A 26,378-nucleotide genomic window follows, 5' to 3' on the forward strand; every position below is an offset into this window, starting at 1 on the left:
CCTCCCACAAAGTGGACGGCACCGTTTCTGCTGCTGCCGGTGTGTTTATTCTGGCTAATGCTATCTGCTTTTACACTCTGGAAACGTCTTTGTGGGTGTGTTGTGGTCTGCTGTGGAGATTAGTTCTATTCTCTCTGGAAGTGTTGCAACGCGCCATTTGTGGAAACATCTCCACATCCAAGATATGCCCAAAATAAGCCCCAACTACAGAAATAGTCAAATATATCCCAGCATTGTTTCAACCGTGCCTCGGCTGCAGCGTGCGTAGGGCACAGGTCGTCTGAGGAGAATGTGTGAGGAGTCTGAATATTCCTGCTCGGCACTGATGTGACACCCACCACAACACAACCTCCTGCAGATGGCTGAATGGGGAAAAATCCTAGCAGAGTGGGATTAAGAGCTTCCTCTCCAGTTACTCCTAGTTTTACACAAAACACATCATTCACAAGCACCTTCCACTTCTGTCCTAATGGGGGGGGGGGGGGGCGCCTCGGAGAGCGTCTTTCAAGAAAGTCATAAACGTCCCCTTCACACAGACACCCCTTCTCTTCAGCCATCATCACTTTCTAAAGGCTTCCTTTCAATGCTTGTTGAGGCTGAAGAGAAATGAGAAACCTGATCTCCAAACCACAGAGCCGTGTCAGACGCCAAGGTGAGGAACCTTCCAGCTGTTGCAGCGGCTCAGGTGTTACCTGAAAACACCTCCAGGCCAAGTTAAGTTTCAATTAGACGGCTGCCGTTCCTCTGGTTCCTCCACTACCTTAAGCAGACTCCCTCCCCCCCCCCCCCCCCCCCCCTCCCAAAAATGTCCACACACATCAGCTCGGCACCGGCTGGTAACGGCGACGTGACGCAAGCCGAATCACATCGTTCTGGGCAACCGCGCAGAAGTGGGATAATGAGGATGTCGGCCTCCCTGAGCATGTAACTGTGGCTTCGGCTTTAAGCGGACAGCATTTTAAAATCATTTCATCCTGCAGCGGATGCTGTCGATTGTTGAGGAGAAACCTGAGAAACGCTTTAAAACTGTCATATTTATGCACCACTCGTGGGAGAAACGTCATCGACGCCGTGTGGGGGTAAAGAGTCCAAGACTTTGATCGTGTTAGTCCAGTCTTCAGGACTCTCCCTTCACACCAGCCTAAATAGGCTTTGCTAATAAACACCCCTCCTCTATGTGCTCCAATCAAGCAGGCGGTAGAGCTGAAGGCCAGACGGATCTTATCTAAAGTGGCAGAGACGCGGTTTGTTCAAGGAGATAACATTAGCCGCCACTTCCTGTGCTTACAGTGGTAAAACCCGGACTGACCCTCTCAGAAGACCCTGACGCTTTTAATTTCAAAGGGTCGCACTTCTGATTTCATCATCCCACACGCTGCTGAGTTCAGGAATTCTAAAGTGGACTGTTTGTCTTCGGGTGCGTTGGTGCTTACGCAGCATAGAAAGTCTATTGTAAAGATAAATGCTAACATTTAACAAGGGGAAGTTAAGAGAAAAGATGTTGGTTAATTAAGGATTTACTGCAGCAATAGTCAGCTGCTGACAAAAGGAGAGAGGGCTTTAAATGAGCTACATTAGAAATGGATGTGAAAACTCTTTTATCCTCTTTATTGTGCTGAGAAGCACGGCGAGGTCGGAGGGGGGCTTTGTCTGATCTGATCACACCACATTGTGTTTGGGGGTCATTAACCTCTGGGAGGTCCTGTGGCTGACAAGACAGGCCCGACCCCCCTGGACTTTGTTTTGTGGAACTGGCTCATCCCAGAGCTCCTCTGTCCCTACAGACAACACAAATAAGCAAAGAAAACAAAAGAGGAGCAGGGAAAACAGCCGACAGTGCGATTTGCATGACTTGTCATTCCTTCTGCAAACACACGGCTAACTGACGGCTGAGCGAGGCTCCTGGACCTGCCTCGGCAGCAGGATGTTGGCCTCTTTTTCCTACTCTGGGCAGTCATTTTGCACCAACATCTGGAGTCTACATCAGAAACAAGCACCAGCCTACGTGTCATTGGTGCGTTACGGCTGCACGCATCCGCAAAGACCCCAAAAAACCCATTAGATAAAGTTTTCCTGTGAAACATGGTGGATAATGCCGCCATGCTTCCATTAAAAGGCACGCACACACGAGCAGCATCTGTCTACTGAGTGGCTGATTGGATGATTTAGATCGGTGCCCCTCATCCACAGATCCCAGTTAAACTGCTGTGATGGTGAAAAGCTGCCTGTCGGGGTGGAAACGTGGAAATGAAAGGCCCACAGCAAAGATCGCTGCTAATTGCAGGTGGAAAATGAATATGCAAATAAAGCAGAAGGTAAATGAAAAACAAAGCGGGGGGTTTTGGCGCCGGTTAAGAACATGCAACGTCTATCAATAATGAATTCCAGTCAGAGCGAGCGCGGAGACATGAGGGAAAATCAGCCCCCCCCACCCCCCCACAGCCCCCTGAGCAGTTTCAGGGCGTATTGTGTTTCACACATGCCTTTTCCATGAACACACAATGAACATAATTGACAGATAAATGGAAAATTGAAGGAGTTGAAATAATATTCATGATGCCTGGCTCACATAGGAGCGGCCGGACTGGATCTACTGCAGTTTAAAAACAGGGTCCTCGGGTCTGCAAGCCTCTACCTGGAGATCACCAGAGCAGAGAAGTGAATCGATGAAGCGGTCGAACGTCTGTCATGACTGACCAACTCTGGTTCAGGACAGTCTGAACAAGGACGAGTCCAAGTGCTCGGTGTCCTGTCGCACCAGAGTCCAACAGCACTCTAAAAAGGGGGGTTCTTTATTTCTCTTTTCGGTGCCGACAGCAGACGGGGACACGAGTGAAGCCACCAGGGGCTAGAATGGACCTGGAGGTAAGGAGATGACCATCCCCTTCATCTAAAGATGAACAGGGCAACCACCCCCCCCTCCCCCCAGATAACAGAAACCCAACACCCAGGTCCTCCAGTGGGGCTCTTTGTACATCTGAGTGAGGGTCAATCAAGAGCCGCTGACAGATGTGTCTGCAGTCGATTTGGGAAAGGAAACCGTGGTGAGGTCAGATGCAGGGTTCTCTGCCGACCCCCCCCCACCCCCCAGGGGGAGACAAGGATCAAGTCAGGATGTCCAGGATCGACCTCTTCTCACCTCTCGCCTGGACTAATATAATAAAGAAAATAAGATCATCAACAAATCTGGGAAAGAAAACACGGCTCGGTGGAGACCCCGCGACACAAGAGGCCGTTTATTTCAGACAAATTTGCCTCCACATGAGAACCACATGGTCAAATTTTCCTTAAATCCTGCTGTTTGGAACAAACGACAGGAGCCCTTTAGCGGGAAGGTAAACATCATTTACACACAGCTGCTCCAGGCTAAAGTGTCGGCTCAGCTCGCTATTAGGACGGCAAGCATGTGGAACTGGCATCCCGATACGTTAAGGCCACAGTTTGACCACTTTCCATACTGGGAATAGCGGGCTCGGAGGTTCCTGCACCGGTCGGATACGTCCATCCAAATAGGGCTCTAACTGAGTCGTGCAGTGCTTTGCATGACAGGAGGTTACATCGAAGCGGACCAGAACTTTACTGACCAACAAAGAGCTGATGAATCACATCTGAAGGTTGAAGTATCACCAAACGTGAACGACAGGACAGACTGAAGCCTAATGAGCCTGAGCTGATGAGCAAAACGTAGATTTTAGTGGATGTCACGCGTGAGCGGAGCCTCCGCGTTGGTCGGACAGCTGTGCGCGTCACGCCGATCGGACCGCTGACCCAGTGGCGTGGACGGGAGGCTGTAGCCCAACAGACGAACTAAGCTGCTCCTCTGGCTTGTCCAGTAGCCAGAGGGGGAAGACAGCGGAGATGGAGCAGGGCAGGAGAGAGTGTCGGCCGGGTCGGCCCATCTGGACAACCCTCCGACGAGCTGGGTGACTCACGGGCCTGGAGGGGAGAGCACCCTCGTTCTGGCTGGGTTTCTAGATGCATCCGGGGGGTTGAGTAGGGAGTAAGAAGAGCTGAGGTCCGAATGATTCAGGAGAGACATTTATGTCACAACACACATGGAATATGTGCAGTTTTTTCCAAATGATTCTGACATGGGGTGTTTAAACAACCTGACTCAAGAGTTTTTATATTCTAACTGTTCTCGGTTGTTCTTTTAAACTTGCTGGAAATAAAGGCCTGTTACAAACACTGATGTCTAAACAACTATATTTTCCAGGGCATACGACTGAACAAGCAACATTTAGACACATTTAACAAAACACCATGTGTCAAACAACAGTGCAAATTAAAGCGCACGATTCCGTTTCCTTCTCAGGGAGCTTTTGCCTTCCACCAGTGGTAAACGCTGGTTTTGGACCAGTCTTTCCCTTCCCTCCACTCCACCTAGTGCTCCCAGCCAACACTGCATCCGTCCACCGTCTCCCAACCGGAGAGAGGGGGCGGGGCCTGGCCCGGGCCCCGCCCCCCGATGACATCAGCGCCCTACAGAAGCTCGAGGCAAACGCAACTACACATTAGTACTGCGATCTGGCCGTGCAGCGATTTCCATGCACAGCCTACAGATGCGTGCGTGTGTGTGGGAGCAGCAGTAAACACAGCCGAGCTGCAGCAGAACCAGACGGGACTTTTTCATCGGATCTCCGCTGAAATACCGGATCGGATTATTTCCCCCCTATTGTGAACTCCCTTCTCAGAGGATACCTGTTACTTGGCATATTGGGGGTTGAATACAGAGGTAAGTGCGCGGTCTGCTGGCGCGGAGAATCTTAATCTTTTTTGGATCTTTTCTTCTTGCAAAGGGAATCCAAAGTCATGCGGAATCATCAGGAGTTGTTGGTGTCGAATGCATTTGCCTCTCGTGTTTCATCATAAGTACTGTCCCAAAAGGCGTATTTCCCAACCTTTTCGGGTTGGTATAAGGGGCAAAAAGCACTTTTTCCATGTCCTTAGTTGAGGCGCTGCAGGCGAATGTGCTGCGACTTCAGCACATAGATCACCTCTCATCTCGAGCTCCTCTCATATCTGCAGCTTGCGGTTCCATCCCGCACAGACCTCCTAAAAGACTGACTGTAGAGCCGCGATTGTGTCTCCGGTTCGGCGCTCTCCCTCGTCCATGGGACTCGACCATCCTCCGCGGAGGCGCCCTGGATCTGCACGAACGTCTGCGGGCGCTTCATTCGGCGATTTGGGCAGCGAATCCAACTCAAACAGTCAGGCGTGAATAGGCAAACTTGCTCGGATTAGGGGCGCCTGTCCTGGTGTCGCAGACCGAGCGGGCACCCCGGGGTGCGGCTGAAATCGCAGCGCACATCCCGCAGAGTGGGACATGAAGGGGAACTCCGCTCAATGCGTCCGCGGCGTCAGCGTCTGGGCTCCTTTTCATATACATTCGCAACATACAGTCCGCAGCTGGACGCCTGGTGCAGACCAAAGCCTGGTGCAGACCAAAGCCTGGTGCAGACCAGAGCCCGGTGCAGACCAGAGCCCGGTGCAGACCAGAGCCCGGTGCAGACCGAGCAGAGCGTCGGTGGGAGAGCGCGTCAGGGCGCAGTTCTCCCCGGGGGAGGAGAAGCACCAAATTCAGGTTTTCTCAAGTTGTGCGCACATAAGCCGGAGCCGTTTGGATTCAGACCCCAGATTTGGGGATGTCGCCGATGTCTTTGAGATGATCCCCATGATATAACGGCGGCTGCTGCGGTGGGAGAAGCCCCACATGTGACGCACTGAGCGCGCATTTCTGCGTGTTTCTGCCTTAACTGCTCAACAATAAAGTGGCGGAGACGATTCCCACTCAAGCTTTAAGGCTTATTGGCACCACGGTAATCCAACTTAACACAACCCCTTATCTTGATAAGACTGTAAGGACATTTAAACGACCGACACCGTTTATATAACCGACAGGCTTGTGTCTGACTTATTTATTCTTGTTAAGCCACTAATGGCGCAGGCAAGTCTGCCCTCAGTTGTGAAGCACTCTCATGATAGATGTCTGTTGTTCAGGTTGTTGCAGAGACAAAGAGAAAAACAGCCCGTTAAACATGGCAGACACAGGCCCGGATCAATTGTGGTCGGTGACGACCGCCTCTGGCTCAGCTCCCCAGTCAATTCCTTTCACTGTGAATTCACGCCGACAACTAACCGGCTCACACGGACGCCATCTCCTGTGACCAGGAGAGTTACAGCATCAGAAATGTATGAGGGGGCCAGGCAAACACTAATAATGAGACCTTAATAAGCGCACGTCATCCTGGCTGGATCCTCTGGCACCGCCAAGGCCTGACTCACGTCTTTACATAATTCTGTCAGCGGCGAGGACGAACGGCGAGGAACAAACATGGCTGCACCGAGGACGGCGAGATAAGAGAGGGGGGACAGTGGCTGGGCCAGGAGGAGGGTGACACGTGTGCTTCAGCCGAGATGGACTCCAGCGTTCTGCTGCTCGTCAAGCAGACTCTCGCCTCTGGTTTTGCAGTGCCTACCACCCCCATGTGGGGAAAAGGCTCTGCAGCTGCTTCAGATCTCTCCTTTCAGGCAGCTACAAAAGAGAGACCCCCCGTCTGTCCCAGGCCTCCGTGCTCTTAGTGGGCCGGCAGCAGTATCATCTGTCCGGCCCGTCTGAAGACCACGCCGGGAGGCCTCGCACCAAATCTGCCTAAATTACCACAGATTTACGCCCATTTTCTCTTCGGCTGAAACGTTTTTTTTCCCTGTGTGTGTGGATTCAGACGTGGCCATGAATGCTCCATTGTGCCGACTGCCGCCCGCCGTTCTGACGTACAACTTACTAATATGCAAATGTAACGTGCTTTTTGGACAAAAACTTTGCTCAGTCGGGGGGAGAAACCCAACAAATAACGTTTGACTTTTCTATCAGGTTAGTTCCAACTGCCCCTCAAAATAGATCATACAGACCCCAGTCTTTCATATTTTATTTTTAGCCGCCAGTGCTTCTGGAGACATCTCAGCTTACTAAAACATATCGCAAACAAAACATAATCGCTATTTAGTGCTATATTATGAATTTGAAGGAATAATCAACAGCGGATACAAACATTGATTTCCCAATGGAGAGTTCTACTGTGGTTCAAATTTAATTTCAGAGCTCATGAATAATGTAGCATTCAGCCATTACTACTGCTACAGCTCTCCCCCTGCTAAATGTAGCCTCGGCATGTTATTCGGGATTTTCGGGGCCTAAAAAGTCATCCTTATCTGCAATAATTCTGACAGCCATGAAATTGTTTCCATTGCAGTTTTTACAAAGCCTTTCATGTACAGAGTATGACTGGGGGCACCGAATCGTGAGCTCCTTTATTGTGGGCTAATGTGCATTTATGCGTGTTGAACACATAATGGCGACCAGTGGCCGGCTTTGTGCGAGCCTCCCACACTTTGCTCTCAAAGGTAACAGGCTGTATACATAGGCACTTTTACCAGGATGCTCAATTTAACGTCGCCAGTTCAGATTAAATGAAGCAGAAGCTTCCGTGGCTGAAAGAGAAATCTCCTGTCGGCTGAGAGGGCTTATTAGGAGGATGGAGGGAGACGTCCGTCTGTAAAAAATGTTTATCTCGGCCCGTGTGTGCCTGCCTGGCGACATTTGTGGGGGTCCGATATGTCCGTAAATTAAATGTTAAGATAAGATGGACAATTGGCGAATTAAACCCGGTGAAATAATGTTGGAAAAGGCCTCCCAGACAAACGCGGTGGAGGCTGGAAGGCCCACACAGCAGATGAACAATGGAGCGGGGCCGCTCTGGAAACACCGCGGCCAGAGGAAGAGCATCAGCCAGGGACCTTCTCATGCAGTCTGCAAGCCTGGATTAAGTTATAGACATCCAGCAAATGCACCTCTCTTCTGCTCAAAATCCTCATTGGCTGTTTTCTCTGAACGCTTCGCCAAGAAAAATCAGGCAGTGCACGTATAGAAAAAGATCTCAATGCACTAAAAAAATAAATCTCAAAATGGGGAGAATATTTTAAGGGAGCGCTAAGACTGCGCTCTTAATATTCAGAAGATGAAGAACTTAACAAAACGAGGAGTAAAGAGCTATTTAAATTTGAAATGGCTTGACAGAGTGCTGCGTTAAAAGTTCATTCCAACAGACAGCAGATATCCCCTCCATCATCTCACCATTTTCCAAAAGTCCATTACTAAAATACATCTTCCCCCCATGTGTCAGTCTATATCGTGGTAGCTGCTGGAGGTCACATGTGGTGCGTCCCCCCCCAGACTCTGATCGACTGCTAATGTAATGTTGGCCTGAGAGGACGTGTTTAGACGGAACAGAAGGGAGCGGAGCGTTATTAGTAGACAGCATCCACTCCTTGGAATGGAGTTACAAGCCTCTCAGCCCCCCGTGTGGTGGGTTACAACTGTTAAATGGCTGCGCCCCTTGTTCCTAATGTACCTTTTCATGTTTTACAGCAAGGGGGGGGGGGCACGGGTCACGTTCAGGCTCGACGTGAGGACGCAGGCCTATTGTTTCACAGAAGGAAACATAACATTTTCTCTTGCAGAGGAAATTCTATTTTTACTGAAGAAACAATATTCACAGAACGTAAGAGGGTGGGGTTGAGGCTCAGGGGTCAAAGAGAAGGGGGGAGGGGGCGCAGCCTGCCTCTTTTTTTAGAAATTTAAATGAGACTCATTACTCATGGGTGTGTTTTTAAAGATAGGCGGAACCCACCATTGCCCCTGAAGTGTCTGAATCTTGACTAAACTTGGATTTAAATGAGGGAAGTCGGAATTATGACTCCTCACACGGAGGCTTGTGCACGGCTCCGCTGAGCCAGGAAGAGCATAGAGGCCCCACTCTGCGTCGTATTGATGGGCTCTAAAGCACGCTTGTCTTTTTTCGCCGCGGCGCTCTTTAGCAGCGCCTCCGAAAAGGCTCAATAGCCACAATCTGCTTACAAAGGGAAAGCAAGTGGATTTCTGAAGGGGATATTTACGCCGTGGAATAGCTCGAGTGCGATACGTGGACATTAAATCTGTTTCTCTGATTATTTTTCAGGGTGAGAAGATCACGGCTGCAGACGCGTGAGGAAGGCAGCACACGGACGGATCAAGGCTTCACCTGTTTGCCTCCTTAAAGGGAAGAAGAACATTGGTTATTTGTTTCAGGAAAAGGGATCAGAACCCCGGATTAATGTGTATACAGCCTCGACAAGGGAGCAAAGGATTCTGGGTTACCTGAAGACCTGGAGTGCACGAGTGAAAAGGCTTGGATTGAGCCTCTGGCAGAGGGGATTGGCATGGCTCAGACCAGCTTTGTGTCAACTCATCATGCCTGTCAGGCCTGACGCAAGGCAGGAGCCTCTGCTAAAGCTCGCCGCGCTCTACCCCGGGATCGCCATACACCGTCCCACAGAGCTCACGCGCAGTTATGGCCGCTGAAATCGCCGCTTTCGCCGGCATTTAGGATTTTTGATATCACCTGCGAGCGCGCGCTTTTGTGCGTGAAAGGAGATGCTTTTTCTACAGGCTTATCTGCCATGGTAGAGCCATTGAAAGGCTGAGCTTCCTACGGAACACGGGAGGTCAACGTGCACACAAGGATCAGCTCTGCAAACACTGACCAGGTCAGGACATCAGCCACAAACCCCTCGGACAAACTTTTCTCCTTTCAGGAAGGATAAGAGCAAATTCAGCAGCGGGTCTTGATTGGATTTCTGGCGGCTCGGAGAGGATTTAGCACCTCGTATAAATCAGGTATGACAAACATGGAGTTCTTTGGTTATTTCCACATCACTGATCGCACCACTATTTTTAATTAGATCGGCAGGAAGAGAGGTCACGGATGGAATACATAATTAAAGCAATAAATCCGTATCAGCTTAATTAAAAGTGAACAACTCATCAATATGGGGGTGGGGGGGGGGTAAATGACTCCTTTTGATTTGCTCACTATTTTTTCCTGCTTGTAATCTTTGATATATTTACAATATATGTTAAATAGTATGAAACCTTTGAGAGGTGCTTGGAACACTGACTTCCCGTGAGCTCATCAATAGATAAGAGATTCTTCGCCACCTTCTAAGTGGCTGGTTAAGCAACAGAATGTGAATGGATAATGATCTCACTGGACTTCAGAGTATGTCCTTTCCACAACATTTCAACAACAAAGCCTGACTTTGTTCGCCCTCGTGGTCTGCAGCCATGAAAGGCAGCCTTGAGTTCCAGAGGAGTGTAAAACAACCAGGGAAGGATGTTACATTTCAAGCCCAGGCCAGAGAGCAGAAGCGCCGGGATTCAATTCACACTGTTTCTATGACAAAGAGAAGCAAAAAAAAGGAAAAATGTTCTGGCTGAAATGCATCTTACCTTTAAATTTGAAAATGGTGAAATAATATCCTGACAATTTTAACACGCTGCCACGATCAAACGACCACTCTTAAAATCTTAAGCTAAAATTAATCATTCAGCAGGTTTTTGCTTCTTTTTTTTTTAACTAAAGGTGCTGCGGGCAGCAGAGAAATGTTGCCCTTTTCTCTTTTAAACCGCACATTTGTCCACATTACATTTGTCCACGTCTCCTCTCTCCAGGGGCTCTCGGCTAATTAGAGGAGGAGGCAACAGCACCGTTTCAAGATGGTCCGTCAGTGCAAGGCCTTGATCCTCTTCCTCATCAGGATCGGGCTGCTGCAGGGTCTCGCTAACCCCCTGGTCACCTCCGCATCCTGTCCCTCGGCATGCCGCTGCGACGGAACCTTCATCTACTGCAACGACCGTGGCCTGACGGCCATCCCTACCGGAATGCCGCAGGACGCTACAGTGCTTTTTCTGCAAAACAACCGCATCAAGAGCTCAGGCATCCCCGCCGAGCTGCGCCAGCTCAACAACGTGGAAAAGATCTATCTTTACTGTAACAACTTGGATGAGTTTCCCACCAACCTTCCGCTGGGTTTGAAAGAGCTCCACCTTCAGGAGAACAACGTTCGGATGATTACACACGCCTCTCTGGCTCAAATTCCCTTCATTGAAGAACTGCACCTGGACGATAACTCTGTATCAGCAGTTAGCATAGAGGAGGGGGCTTTCAGAGACAGTAACCACCTCAGACTTCTTTTTCTATCTAGAAACCACCTGAGCGCCATTCCTTCTGGCCTACCCACAAGCATCGAGGAGTTGCGCTTCGATGACAACCGCATTTCCTCAATTTCGGAGCAATCGCTGCAGGATCTCATCAATCTGAAGCGGCTAATCCTGGACGGTAACCTGCTCAACAATCGTGGGATTGGCGAGATGGCTTTCATCAACTTGATTAACCTGACGGAGCTCTCGCTGGTGAGGAACTCTTTGACGTCGCCGCCCGCCAACTTACCCGGCACCAGCTTGGAGAAGCTGCAGCTCCAAGATAATCACATTAACAGAGTCCCACCTGGGGCTTTTGCCTTCCTGAGGCAACTGTATCGCCTGGACCTATCTGGCAACAACCTTAGCAGCCTCCCTCAGGGTGTGTTTGAAGATTTGGACAATCTGACACAACTCTTGCTACGTAACAACCCCTGGCAGTGCACTTGCAGGATGAAGTGGGTGCGCGACTGGCTGCGGTCGTTGCCCACCAAGGTGAATGTGCGTGGTTTCATGTGCCAGGGTCCTGACAAGGTGAAGGGCATGGCCATCAAAGACCTGACCACAGACATGTTTGACTGCACGGATTCAGAACTCAATCCCACCTATGAGTCCAGCACAGTTCCCAACGTGTTACGCCCCTCGCAGCCCCAGTGGCCGTTGTTTGTGACCAAGCGACCTTTTGTAAATAGACCCGACGCTGGTAGGAATTTCCACAGCACCACCACGTCTTCGGGCAGAAAGATCATCACCATCAGTGTCAAGTCCAGCAGCACAGACACAATACACATATCATGGAGGATATCCCAGCCCATGACGGCCCTGCGGCTCAGCTGGCTGAAGCTGGGCCACAGCCCAGCCTTCGGCTCCATCACTGAGACCATTGTGCAGGGGGAGAGGAGGGAATACCTGCTCACTGCACTGGAGCCGGACTCTTCCTACAGGATATGCATGGTTCCCATGGAGACCAGTAACATTTACCTGTCAGATGAGACCCCAGTTTGCATAGAGACAGAGACTGGTTCACACAAATCCTACAACCCGACGACGACTCTGAACAGAGAGCAGGAGAAAGAGCCTTACAAAAATTCCAGTCTGCCTTTGGCTGCCATCATCGGAGGCGCCGTGGCTCTTTTGGCAATAATTATGTTGGCGCTGGTGTGTTGGTATGTCCACAGGAACGGTTCACTCTTTTCCAGGAACTGCACCTACAACAAAGGCCGACGGAGAAAGGACGACTACGCCGAGGCCGGCACGAAGAAGGACAACTCCATCCTGGAAATACGAGAGACTTCTTTTCAGATGATTCCTATAAGTCACCTGCCTGTATCCAAGGAGGAGTTTGTGATACATACCATCTTTCCCCCTAATGGCCTGAGTTTATACAAAAGCCCCCACAGCGAGAACAGCCTGAACAACAGAAGCTACAGAGACAGTGGAATACCAGATTCAGACCATTCCCATTCATGATACTGCGCATAGCCATTCCTGATGACTCCTGGACTACAACAGAGTGGCAAGACTTTTACAAAACACTGGATCTTTAAGACTTTGGAAGTAATGTTCTGTACATTTGCCATATAATTTATATTTAAGGACGTTTTATGAAGGAGACCGTTCCTGTTGCAGGCCATCACTGGACCATCAGTGGGTATTGTGACTAACTGCAATTCTATATTTTAGGGATTTGTAGTAATTTGTACTGTATTTCCTTCGCTAAGGGTTCTCGACCAACTAAAAGAAACTCTGTGTTCTACTGAGATTTGATGACTTGTCAACTGTGAAAGTGGGTTTTCATTGCTGTGTTGAACAATCAGTCCTTAGAAAACCTTGTAGTATAAGCACAGGTCATTCTTATAACTTTGTGGCTGTCTAAAAAAAAAAACAAAAAGCAAAAAAAGACACATCATGTAAACTAAGGCACAGCTGACGAGTTAATTAGCAAAGCAAGCATGTTGCCCTCAAAACAGATGCACAGTCAGTAGTTATCTCCAAATTCTCTGGACCAAATGTCTCGCTTCACCTGGTATGGAGGACATAACTAAAGAGGTGCCGTGCTTTATTTCTTTGCTTTATTCATTGTGTGATTTGTTGTTTTTTCCCGATGGCGAGGGGGGACACACGTGCGCACCCGGGCGAGGTTCCAGTGTGTCTGATTTTAGACTGCAGGCCACAGCAGACACAGCAGCCCACTGAAGCACACTGACCCAGAAGGAGCGCTCTGCTCCTCCAAACGAGCCGAGCGAGCTGGCAAACACACAACACGTCACAATTCTGATCCGCCCACAACGGCCGTATGACCGCGGCGGCGTTCGCTTCCACACGCACATCATCCCGACGAGCACGCCAACCAGACAAAACGCCTTTGCTTTCTTTGGACTTGCGCAGCGGCAGCAAGTCCTTGTTATTAGTATTATTTTGTATTATTTTCCAAACACATTATTGTTTTCAGAATTTGAAATTACCTGTTCTTAACGATTAAAACCAAAGTGCATTGTATGCCCTTTGGCCAGTCTTGTATGTGCCTTGATCCAATGCTTATTGTATTTAGCTTTTTAAGAAACCAGTGACTTTTTTTCATACACACTTGAATATGAAAAAATATTGGTCATATTACAAAATAAAAGTGGATAAAAAACACGACACCGAGTGTGACTTCTCCCAGCCAGACTTGTGACCCTCTGATGTTTTCCTTTATCCCGTTATCCCATTCCACGGGCTCCTTTTTTCTTTTTCCCTGCGCCTGCTATGCTGCTTTAGGCTCTGTCTGTTCCTTCGTGCGAGGAAGTCATGTGTGACTTATCTGATTGGCTGGAGAGAGAAATGTCACAATAGAGTAGAAATAGGACTGTGGCGAGATTGGACTCTCGGGCTTGATGAAACTCCGTGTCACCGGGGCAACGGGAATGTGATGAAGAGCCACCATACGGAGAGGTGGTGCCTGTCTCTGTACAGGACATGACTCCAGCCTGCAGACAGCTCCAGCTCACCAAGGACGCCACTCAAAAGAGACACAATAGCAGATCAGCAGAAAGGATCAGCCACATGCACAAATGTACACAGCTGAGAAGCTGTGAACTCCGGGAATTACTGAACACATGAAGCTAGACATACTGACACACACCACCCTGAACCTCTTTACACACAGAACACTTTAATTACTGGAAGGAGAGCCACTAAAAGCTGTGCAAGCTAAGCAAACCTTCAATATGCACCGAGCCTGCTACCTAAATATACGAGGGATTAACATGGCATTAAAGTAAACAGACCACGTTCGGGAGGTCTGGGAGCAATAGGCTGCACATGAAGGGCGTTTGTTGAAACATCTGTTGAAAAGAACGGGCATGGCTGGTGATTTCTGTTGCAGCGATGAAAGGGGCAAACGTCCACATTAAAGTTCGGCGACACATTTTAGTGCTGAGAATTATTCTATTTTCAAAGTAGTTCGGCAAATGTTGAGAAAGGGAAGGAGACTAATTTAGGGTTGGGGGGTGGCTGAGCAGGAAGGGCGACGGTGGGAGTGTTTTCAGGATTGACCACGAACCCCCGTCGCTCTTGAGCCTGTGCCAGCATGTGTGTGTGTTTGGTGCTCAGAGCCCTGAAGATACTCCGGGATGAAGCTCATTTATTTACTCTTTCCCATTCTGATGAGATCACTTCATTCCTTGAGGAAAAGGTGTTGTTTTGCAGCGTTGTTGCGGCTGAAGTGGCTGATTTTAGGACGCACTAGCCACTCTCACATTTTTCTTAACATTGTGATGAATTGCAGTTTAAAAAGAGTGTTCCTTTGTTCCAGCTTTCACTAAAAATAATACATCAACCACAGGATCTAAGTGGATTCCTGCTGAATCCTGGGACAAAATGAATGACCCAGACAACTGATGACCCTGCGTGAACTCACTTATCACTGGTGACCCCTGACCCATCTGTCCCTTTACTCGATTCCTTAATCATTCTCATGTTCTCAGTCGAGCCTTTTGAACAACACAATTGATGACATGAATTTGTCTCCTGTGTGACACATACAGAATCTAATTAAGTTTGTCTTTTATGCGACTGGAGAATGAAAGTAACGAAGGCAGCTGGACCGTCTGCCCCAGGCTGCTCTTCCTCCCATTGTAATGGCGCGCTCACATTTGCATTGCTATAGATGCTCCTGTCAAAGCACCTCTGGATGACCTCACTACTGGCGGTCGGCCTGCGTGCTTGTCCTCAGTCAGCACCATCAGTAGGATCAAAAGGCACGGGACAGGATGACCTCGGACTGATCATAGGCCAGAGCGGTCAGGTCGCTCGCACACAGGTCAAGGAATTCAAGCGATTAATGATGAAAGTTCATCACGTCAGTGTAACCCAGGACAGACCTGCTCTGGATCGTTTTATGGCAACAAAAGGTCCACAAATCAAAGATGCACTTAAGAAGTGGGTTTTTAATCAGATCTTAATTAATCTCCACAAAAACAAAGGGGCTCTCCAGGAAAGGAGAAGCCATTTTGGCTGATTGTGTCTGTCGTCACCACATCAGGGTCCTGCTTGCTGGGCGATAACGTCACAGTTTTAGGGTTGAGCCACACGTTGACCAGCTCTACACCTCACTAGTGCTGCTCTCAGGAGCATCAACGCACACATGGAGTTACAGGAACAGCACTCTGTCTTAAAGTGGTATTTTCTTTACGTTTGCACCCACCTTCCTGTGGTCACATTAAGAGACTAAACAGGGCAGATATGCAGGGTAACCTAAAGCCAACACCCCCACTATTGTCCCCGGACCATCCTGACTTTGGGTCATAAGCACATTCCGCTCTCGCTGTCAACAGTGTGTTGATGAGGGACGCGTCAGCGTGAGTGATGCGTTCGTGTTTCGGGTGTCGTCCCCTCCGCTTCATCTCTGACCCCCCCCCCAACAATCCTCCGGGCCGAGACCCTCTCCATCTCTTCACATTATTCAGTGACCTGAAACCAGGGGGCCAAAAACCCCTCGCCATCTCCTCCGTCTTCTTAATGAATCCAATTTTTTGCCTGAGAGCACAAGGCGTGCATATACATCCATCGTAACTCGAAATTATGTGACATTAATACAAATTAACAAGCGCCGCCGCCACCGAGACGACGGCAGCAGGCGGTGGCGGATATGTAACAACATATCTATGCTAGGATGAAGACAAAAGCTTATTATGTTCCACTAAACAAAGTCAATATTCTCATTAAATTGGGTGAGAACCAAAACAAAAGCACATAAGGGATGAGGTTTCAGTTCCATTACACTATGAATTATACACAATATGTTATAAAAATATCCATATAATTGACTGGGCTCAATGGCTGCCATTAATCCTCATCTTCCATTAAGTGCTTTAAACGATGTTGTAAGAGGCCATACATCTCCTGATGCCCTTTACGAGATCAACAGCGCATCTCCCTCAGAAATGAATCGACCCTGGTTCGGCCATCAGCCCAGACATGCAGACGGACGGAGTAAAGTCCAGCCTCGGTTTTCAGGAGTGACGCCTTGTTTGGGTTCTCTTCAGTGTCTATGAGGCGTAATAAGTGGATATTCGATTTCCTTCAGAAGAAAGTGTTCAAAGATCTGAAGGACTAATTCCTGCCTCTCGCACCGACGAGCGTGCTGCATTCAAAGTCACGCGGGTTTGAACCTCGGCCGTCTGGGTTGGTCGTTCAACCCTCCTCTGTTCAGCGCCTGATCTCATTGGTTAATCACTCTTTCCAGGGTCCGCTCTCCATTTCCTCCGGCAGCACTGCGGCCTTGCAGAGGGCAACCAAAGCTTCCCTTCAAGCTATTCTTCTCTCTCAGTAAAGTTAAGCTAGCTTCAAATGTCAGTACAGTATTAGCATGCCAACGTGCTTCCGTCTGCAGCTCATTATTTTCAGATGTCGACAGCTTAATCACACACAACTTGCGCTCACTTTGCTGAACTAATCGTACTACATGCAAGTCACACTGGATAACAGGCTAAACCAGCTGAGCACGGCCAACTTATTTTGATCATCACACCCACATTTAACCAGCTCATCAGTAATGACTGAAAAGGCTCCATCTGTCTGACGGTCGTCTCACATCAAATGAACATGGAGGGAAATAAAAGCTGCTTCTGATATACTCCAACTTTGTTTTTCCCAAATGTTCCGGGGATACAGACTGAGCGCAGCAGAATTTCGCCTTCAGCGGGTCTGAGATTACAATTTTGACAGGTTGACCTTCAGGCGGGAGCTGGGTTCATTTCTCCAGAGAAGTGGATCCTGCCCCTCATTCCCCGAGACAGACAGCAGCGCTTCCACGCCTCAGCCAAGCCCAAAACGCCGGGCGAGGGCCGCGGTATTTCCGTACGCCTCGGAGAGGTGCGCAATTTGGCAGCGTCAGCGTGTTTTTAGGATCAGAAATACGGCCTGTCGCCATTCATCAGCGAGACGGAGAAAGTAGCGCTCCGATATTGTGCTGCCTGAAGCCGCCCGACCACCGTGGCCTGACGTGGATTCACAGTTTCAGACGTTCCGAATTAATGGAAACCACAAAGTTGTTATTGTTGAGGTTAAGTGTGCGAACTCAGTTACGGGCCTGGAACTGCTCTCTCTCTCTGTGAAACTTCCCCTGAAGCTACGCAGGTTCTGCAGCCTGGGATGGTCCAGAGCCTGCTGCTGTACACGTGGACCACACACAGAAGGTTAGGAGTCAAAAGTTTGCCATGCGCAGGGTGGGACGGGGGATTAATTAAAAGCTGCTGCCGCTGTGCTGTAATGATGATGTGTGGCCACACGATTACCACTCTGCTCCCATAACTCATTTCATCCCCGCTGAGGGGGGGAGGAACCGTCTGTGCTGAAGAGTACCAGGAACAAGACTGGTCTTCATTTGGACAATCTCGACGGCAGAGCGGTGGGACAGATATTTATTTATTTCAGATAAAAGTCGCTGGGATCTGCTTTAATCACTAGACACACTGGCTGGTAGGAGGGAGAGGCCAAAGGATGTAAGCCACTGTAATCCTGAGATATCTGCTGCTTAAAACCTGCTCAAGTTAACAGGGGGACGTGTGTCTGTGCAGACCCTGTGACAAGGAGCTTACTCCAACATCTGGCATCGCCATAGACCGGGTCTAAGGTTGCACACTGGATTCTTGGAAATCCCAACATACCCGTATAATTATCAGTAATCCGTGACCTGCAGTGACCATCAAGCAATTAACTCAAATAGATTTCACAATCTTCACTATCACAAAGGGAAAGTTTGCAGTGGGCGTCGCATCAAGAGTTCGATGTGTGCAGCTGCAGTTCAGAAATGTAGCATCAGGACATTTACAAGGTGAAGGGTGGCATTAAATGTAGATTTATGCCTGAATAACGGCAGCAGACTGGAGCGTTTCATCAAACTCGGAGCAGAACCACACGTGCATGCACATCTGCCACGTGCAGCAGCGCCAGCTTCCGGCGCTCGCTATGTGTGGATGTTAATTGTGGTTTCGGTGAAGTCATTTACAGTGAGGTGAAAAGCTAAAATAAAAATGTCTTGTCGGAGGCGGGAGCGCTGAAGGTCACACCCCGCTGCAGATGTCATTAACAGCAATTGTTCATCAGGGTGATATCTAGTGAAAACGAGATAGAGAGGAGGAAGACAGCAGTCGAGCCTTATGGATTCACACTCCGCTGCCTGGAAGAGGTAGATGCCTGTGAATAGGCTTTAAATTTAAAGATCTGCATGTACGTGATATCAGCTTGGCAGCTGTTTCTGTTGGAGGAAATGAATCAGGCTCAACAAAGAGATCCAAACTTATCGCCCTTTTTAAGAAAGACTGCTCTCTGTTCGTCACTATCTCTATAAAAAGGGCTGATAAAACATGTTTTAAGGCTATTAATTATCTATTCTAATATGCAGGCATTTTACTTTAACAAAAACTTGGGAAGAAGAGTTTTGCCTTTAAAAAAACAGACTGCTGGGAGTGCTGGCAGGCTCATTCTTAATTTTCTAATTATGGTGGGTTATTATTAGCTAGAGACACAACTGACATAAAAGACATTGATATATTTATAGAAGTAGCATGTTAATGAATTCACAGGAAACCAGAAAATGTAGGCTGAGAAAATTGTTCAGGCAATACTCAGCACAGAGCCCCTGTTCCAGCAGAAGGAGGTTAAACTGGTGCTAATGTGACCAACATGGCTTTTGTGTAGACTCACCAGAAGTTGTCAATGGCCCCACGAGCGTGGCCATTAATCACCCAGTCGTCTGGTTGTGTGTATACACGACACAAGGGCAGGGTCACAATAGAATGGAGGGGGGGGTTGGGCCCTGGAACACAGACTTTTGCCCCAGGAACCCCAATGGACTTGAATGAAGAGGTCCCACACAGTGGCAGTTACCAGGTCACTAACCAAATTATGTAGATAGCCAGGGATCAGACGCAGGACAAGAGAATTCATTTTGCATGTCTCACGGCTATTGTCCCCGTCCCACTGCGTCGCTGGGCCTTGGATAAATAAGTAACCTCGCTTTTCTCCTCAATTCATTTGAGTGCCTTTAAATGAATAGTGCGCCATTAGCAAGGGGCATGAATTAAGCACAATGAGACTCTCTCATTTGGACCATCTGATGGCGTAATTGTCACCCAGAGAAAAACCGCGCGGTCGCACATCGTCAGCAGAAAAGCCAGATGGCCGTAGTTTTGGGCGAATCCACTTAGTCGGGCAGAAATAATATGTGGCATTATAAATATGGCCGATGCACAAACCAATAAAAGCGGGAGATTCTGAGGCGAGATGTGACCATCCATCACCGGAGGTTATCGTTTGGTTAGTTGTCCCCTGAGGTAACTTAACACAACAACTTTCCACTATGTTACTCTGTGTGTGTGTGTGTGTGTGTGTGTGTGTGTGTGTGTGTGTGTGTGTGTGTGTCATTAATGCATACACCACATCCCCAAAGGGACCCGGTGGCTTTGCTGAGCAGTGTTTTAATTAATCCTGTGATGACAGAGTGGATCTGGCAGGTCGTGTGTGTGTCTCCGGCAGGTCGTGTGTGTGTCTCCGGCAGGTCGTGTGTGTGTCTCCGGCAGGTCGTGTGTGTGTCTCCGGCAGGTCGTGTGTGTCTCTGGGCCGGGGTGAAAGGTGAACACGACGGTGGGGTTAAAGCCAAACCCACCCATTCTTGGACAGGTGCTCCGTGCGGAGGTCATCCCCCCCCCCACATCGGACCGGCACCCCCAGGAACATATGGCTGACGGCTATTGGACGTTTTCGGAACTAAACTGCGCTCTGTTTAATTCATACAAAATGCCGCCGCTGGTGATCCGGTTTGCTCGCCCACATCAGGACTCCTGGTCTTGTCCTGGGGTGCAGTTCATTTGAGCTCTTTTAATGTGTGTTTGACAGGGCGCAGATGATATATTATTGCCATTGGGTTCCAAGCTTCGTGAAATTTGTCATTTCAATGACCATTGGAGCCCTCATCTAAAACCAAGTGTGATCTGCATGCAAATGTCCTGGTACACCTCCACGCCACGCAAAGAAATCCTTGGAAAATGGAAATCTTTTTCAAGGGTGATTGATAGAAACATTTAATGCGGCGGCCTGTGTTTCATGCACTGGGTTGCAAGAAGGTGTTGGAGAAGAGACGGAGACTGGTGGAGAAAGTTAATGTGGACCTGCGAGAACATGCTTTATCGCGTGTGTCCGGAATGTTAAAGGCGCTGGAGGTGAACGGCGTGACCATCTGGAGCTCATTAATCGATAGGTGCAGTAAAGGCAGCCATGTTTTGGAGGCATATTTCAGTGAAATGAAAGATGCGTCGCTCTACAATATATACAGGAAATGTAAAAAGTGCTCAACCGACCGCAGAACACCACACGTAAAATCCCCTGAAGGTGAAAGTGGGAGTGTGCCGAATGCCAATGCTACTGTCGGCATTCATATGGAAAAGAGCTGGAATTCAAGCCCACGAGAATAAAACTTTCATGTTTGTTGTGCAAACTGCCACTAACTGTTAGAAATGGTGGTGATCACCAAAATGCCTGACGTATTGACTGGATCATTTTAAAATCTTTGAGCATTTAGCGTCTTCCGGCAGATTTCTGACGCGTCCGTGCGTGGAGCCTCCTGAGTGGGCGGCGGCACCTTTAGAAGCTGCATTTACAGCAAAGGGGACTCAAAAGTTCAAAAAGAGCTTGGAGCAGATTTAAAAAAGAAGAAAAAAACCTGTTTACAGACCATGGAGACGATGCAGGGTTAACACGGCTTCCAATAATAGCAGCCAGTGACATCACGGGCCGCGCTACCACGCAGGAAATGATGTTACAGCTACTTTATTTCGCCGTTTGTTCGGCCCCACTTGTCACATCTGCCAAAGATTTTGTTCCAGCCAACGCTGCTGTGTTTCCCATCACGTCTCTTTGATTGTGGAATGTCAGTTTACTACACAGCAAAATCAAACGGTGCCGTGCACATCGTGCGGCTGCGGCGCTGCTCGGCGTAAATAAACACATTGGGATTAGCCGAAGGTCGTCTTTTTGAAGATGCGCCGTGTGTAAAAAGCAGGAACGGCGCCTGCACGGCAGCACCGTCCCGCTCCGATATTCCAAACTCTGCAGGATCCCTTCAGGAAATTCCAAGGTTTAAAAGAAGCATCGGACACATTTTAAAGCAGGGATCAGTGACGCTGCTGTGAGGCTGAAACACACACCTATAATTTCAATTATCCCAAATCAAAGTGGCAGGGCCAATTAAAAAGTGATTATGTCCCGGAATTTAAACTCCGGCTTTAATTTAACAATGCAAATTACATTATAGTTGATTAAAAAACCTTATTTCAGCAGAGATGAGTGGTTTATTTCATCGTCCCCTCCCTGCTTATTTCCAGGGTCCGTGTTCCCTCCCTTGGTTCTGGCCCCTCCGTGTTGATGACCCGTGTCTCTAATGTTCCCCGCGTGCTTCCCTCTCGGTCCGTCTGTCCGTCCGTGTGCCTCTTCAGGGTTCCTACTGTGCTTAATTTACAGGTTCCTCAGAGTCACGCGTCCTTCTGGGTAATAAGCCGATCCCAGAGCTCATCGGGCAGGAGGCAGAAATGCTTCCTGGCCCGTTTATCAGTTGGTTGCCGGGTGCTTGAACCCACAGACGCCTGGGGACGGCGTGTGTCCTGCATCCTGCTCCAACACTGGACCTTACCCATCCGACACCACCAGAAACGGCAGTTTAAAATTCCAGAACAACCATGAAGGTGAAAATTGATCTAAATTTAGTCATTAAGTGTCACACTCGGAGACAGAGGAGCCTGGGGGGGGGGGTGAAATTCCTTTCGACAAAACCTCCGTCTCTGCCTGGAGGGATTATGTTTAGATTCTAACAAACGTTGCTTTTAATCCTGAACCAGTGCCGGTTCCCTTTCTGAATGACACATGATTTTCCAGCCCCACTGATAACAGATACGGTATCAGGTCAAACCCAGGTCCCTGAGTTCACTCCACCACATGTCTTAACAGAACTTTGGGTTCTGAGCAGCTGACTGGGTCTAAAACACCAAACGTTTGTCTCCTCTGAGTGTCTCTGACCACGATGCAAAGCTGCTCGTGCACATTTGGAAATTCTTTTGCAATATATTTGTTCCAAAAGGAAAGGAAGGAGAAGAACCGCTGCACCTGATGGGCGAAGAGTGGAGGGATGTGACCCAAAGGAAGGAGAAGAACCGCTGCACCACTTACTGGGCTGGAGGAAAATAAAGAGGGAACGACGAGCTCGTACTGGTGGAAGAGAGTTTGTCTCACCAAAGCTCAACAAGCTTGAAGAGCCATCTGGACGTAAACGCTCATCAGGCAGTTCTGCCGAGTTCTACTGAGTTCTACTGAGTTCTGCTGGGTTCTGCAGAGTTCTGCTGGGTTCTGCTGAGTTCTGCCGAGTTCTGCAGAGTTCTGCTGGGTTCTGCCGAGTTCTACTGAGTTCTGCCAAGTTCTGCCGAGTTCTACTGAGTTCTGCTGGGTTCTGCAGAGGTCTACTGGGTTCTGCTGAGTTCTGCAGAGTTCTGCTGGGTTCTGCTGCTCCGCCTGTTTATCCTCCTTTATCTTCCCATTCTCACAGCAACAGTTTCCAAACGTTGAGTGAATCGGGGACTTTGCTGATCGGCAGATTTAACCGTTTATCTTTTGAAAGCCCTTAAAGTTCACTGAGTGTTTCCAGAAGCTGCAGAAAGCAGAGTGATTCAGATAAAAGCGGCTCTTGAGGACGGACGCACGAGAACGCTCGTACGAGTAAACACACGTGCGCTGGCGTCAGTGTGCAACGGTTAAAGAGGCTTTATGTTTAAAAGATGTTTCTACTGCAAAACCTCCTGCAATCTTTTGCATTTTAGCTTTTACACGGTTCAGCGTGTAACTGATCCCAGTTTAGCGTGTGGAAATATGATTTTTGCACCTAGAAAAACACGTTTTTACTTTGATCATTTTAGGTTTCTATCAACCCAACAGGTAAAGTCCTTTTTTAAGACTGCATTCCATAGACGCCACCATATTTCTACATTATTATTCCCTGTTCATGAGCCAGTGGCGACCGGCTGTGGTGGTAAAAATGTGAGCGCGTCCAGCTGACGGCGTTAATGCCGCGATGATGTCAGGAAGTATCTGATGAGGCCGTTTTACAGTCGGGCTTCAGTTTAGCGGATGAGCTCCATTAGTCTCAGCCTACAAAATGGGCCTGAGAACGCAGAACCGAGTGGTTATCAAGCACTTAGAGGCAGGCTGGGACCTGCAGCACGCACCATAAACCCTGGATAATAATTAACACCATTTGTCCAGCAGATTTCATTCCATGATGCCTTTTTAATTTCCAATTGCAGCAACTGACAAATTCAGGAGGCAGACTTCACTTAGGAGGGCAAAAAAGACAAACTTAAGTTAATTAGTTTGAAGCTGATTATGGGAGATGGTCACACAGATGAGGAGCCGCCAGCCCACTGGGGCCCGACTGTGGGGAGACCCGGCATCTGCCCGGGCGAGATAAGGGCCGTGCAGGCGCCGTGGCGCTCTGCCCCGCGCCGTTGGGGTGGAGGGAAGCGGTCAGGGTCGCGCCCGCAGCAGGATCAGCATTTAAAAACACTTCTGCTCCCGAGGAGACACTCTGATAGTGGAGAACAGGCAACTTTTGTTCTCTTATTTACATTCTTGCTGGATGGGCTGAGTCTATTTTGGTTTGCAGAGGGGTTGATGGAGAGGTGGGCCAAGATGCAACTGAACCCCCAGAACCCCAGAACACACAGGGAGTGGGTTTTCCTGCAACAGGCCTGTGTTCTGCCAACAATAAAGCGCTGGAGTGGAGCGTGTACCTGGCCTCCCCGCCGTGATCAAAGCCAGCTGGAGCCAGGACAAAGACAGGAAGCAGCGGAGCTTCACGCTCCCCCCCTCCAACGTTGGGGCTTCTTTTAGTTCAGGGTGTGGAAAAGAGTGCGAGGTCACTTCTTTAAAACGGCCGCTTCTGTAAAGGTAGTGGCGAGGAAACGCAGTGCACGTGATGTTTGTGGTGACGTGTGGCGGCGCCCTCAGATTTCTCTCAAATAAATCGCCGGGTGTCAAATTACATTAGTAAATTAGAGCGGGAGAAAAAAGGTTCTGTCATGCCTGCGACATCTGGCCTTAATCTAAAGTAAATGAGAAGTCCAGTGGCTCTATAGTGTTGGAAATGAAGAATGAGATCCCTGCGTTCCGTTTCATCCGAGAGTCGGGGACAATTAAAATCAGCCGGCATGACCAGGGAGCGGGATGGACTAAACTCAACAAAGTTGTGATAGTGAGCATCCATTAAAACGTGTGACGGCAGCAACTTCATCAGCACCGGGGAATTAATGCAGCGGAAGGAGACAAGGTTGATATATGAACCGTGACATACGTTTCCTCATTAGCGGCCGCCGCAGAAGCCATCTCGCCATCAGGAAAATGTGGAAGAGCAGCAAGCACATGGATAAAGTGCCTCCGATAAACCTGCAGCGTCGTGCTTCCTCTCTAGAAGTCTTCCTCCTTTAGCCTGCTAACCTTCTGAGAAGCAACAATGTTGAATTCTTCACAGTTTTGTTAGCAGTTAAATGGAGCATTTAAAATATTGAAGATGTTTTTCACTTCCTCCCGTCATTAAACAAAAATCCTTCAAAGAATTAGGACTTTTTAGAATATTAGAGCAAACAATGTGAACAAAAACGCCGGGTTAGACAAGCAAATGGCCGTGATATAAAGAACGGATCCAAACAGCCACGTTTGAAGAGTCTAAAACCTGCTGCTTTGACTGAAAGAGTCACGAATGTGAATTCCTGTAATTCATTTGTAATAATAAAAAAAGGCTTTTTGCTGCACAATCAGGTGACTTTCTTAGAAAGAAAAGAACTTTTAGCTACGTTCAGGAACAAGGTGCATTTATCAAACACATTGTTTTCCCTAGAAATTTCCATTAAAACAGTTGTTCATTAATATTAAACACAAATTACAGCTGCGCATCGTTAGGAAGTCATTAAGAAGAGAGTGGTAGAATCAAGTGGAGAGGGGCAGAGAAGGCGGATTTTAACAAAGAAACGACACACGTGCAGCTCGTCCTGCTACTCAGCTCGTCTCCTTCATACGGCATCAATTAACGACAGAAAAGCACTGTTAGCAATCAAATGAACAGTTTAATGCAACGTTATGAGGACTCAACACCTGAAAATAACCTTCTGATTGTGTTCCACCAATCCTGACAGTGTCAGCGGAGACATCCCAGCAACACGTGCAGCAACAGGACCGGCCAGAGACGGAGCCATGGCGGTCGGATCGTTAGCATACAGGGGACACTGGGGCGGTCGGATCATTAGCATACAGTGGACACTGGGGCGGTCGGATCATTAGCATACAGTGGACACTGGGGCGGTCGGATCATTAGCATACAGTGGACACTGGGGCGGTTGGATCATTAGCATACAGTGGACACTGGGGCGGTTGGATCATTAGCATACAGTGGACACTGGGGCGGTTGGATCATTAGCATACAGTGGACACTGGGGCGGTCGGATCGTTAGCATACAGTGGACACTGGGGCGGTGGGATCGTTAGCATACAGTGGACACTGGGGCGGTCGGATCATTAGCATACAGTGGACACTGGGGCGGTCGGATCGTTAGCATACAGTGGACACTGGGGCGGTCGGATCATTAGCATACAGTGGACACTGGCTCAGAGCCGCTCAACATACAGATGTTCAAGTTGAATAAGCTGAATAAAAACCTGGGATGCATTTGAAACAAATGTTGGCACCAATATTATAAAATGTAGTAAAACAACTGGAAGCAAA

At 48.7% G+C, this 26,378-nt stretch overlaps 2 protein-coding genes across 6 annotated transcripts in view; one reads left to right on the forward strand and one right to left on the reverse strand.

The window, feature by feature from the left end:
• The window catches only part of macrod2 (mono-ADP ribosylhydrolase 2), a 283,251-nt gene that overhangs the window by 224,667 nt on the left and 32,206 nt on the right, over positions 1-26,378 (reverse strand). The gene's annotated exons all lie outside the window — the stretch shown is intronic.
• Positions 4,496-13,715, forward strand: flrt3 (fibronectin leucine rich transmembrane 3). Its single transcript, XM_003978553.3, has 3 exons — positions 4,496-4,735; positions 9,018-9,715; positions 10,550-13,715. The coding sequence occupies exon 3, from the start codon at positions 10,595-10,597 to the stop codon at positions 12,545-12,547; it is 1,953 nt and encodes a 650-aa protein (XP_003978602.1). The 5' UTR covers positions 4,496-4,735; positions 9,018-9,715; positions 10,550-10,594; the 3' UTR covers positions 12,548-13,715.

Source organism: Takifugu rubripes, chromosome 4, assembly GCF_901000725.2.
Source record: "Takifugu rubripes chromosome 4, fTakRub1.2, whole genome shotgun sequence".
NCBI lineage: Eukaryota > Metazoa > Chordata > Actinopteri > Tetraodontiformes > Tetraodontidae > Takifugu > Takifugu rubripes.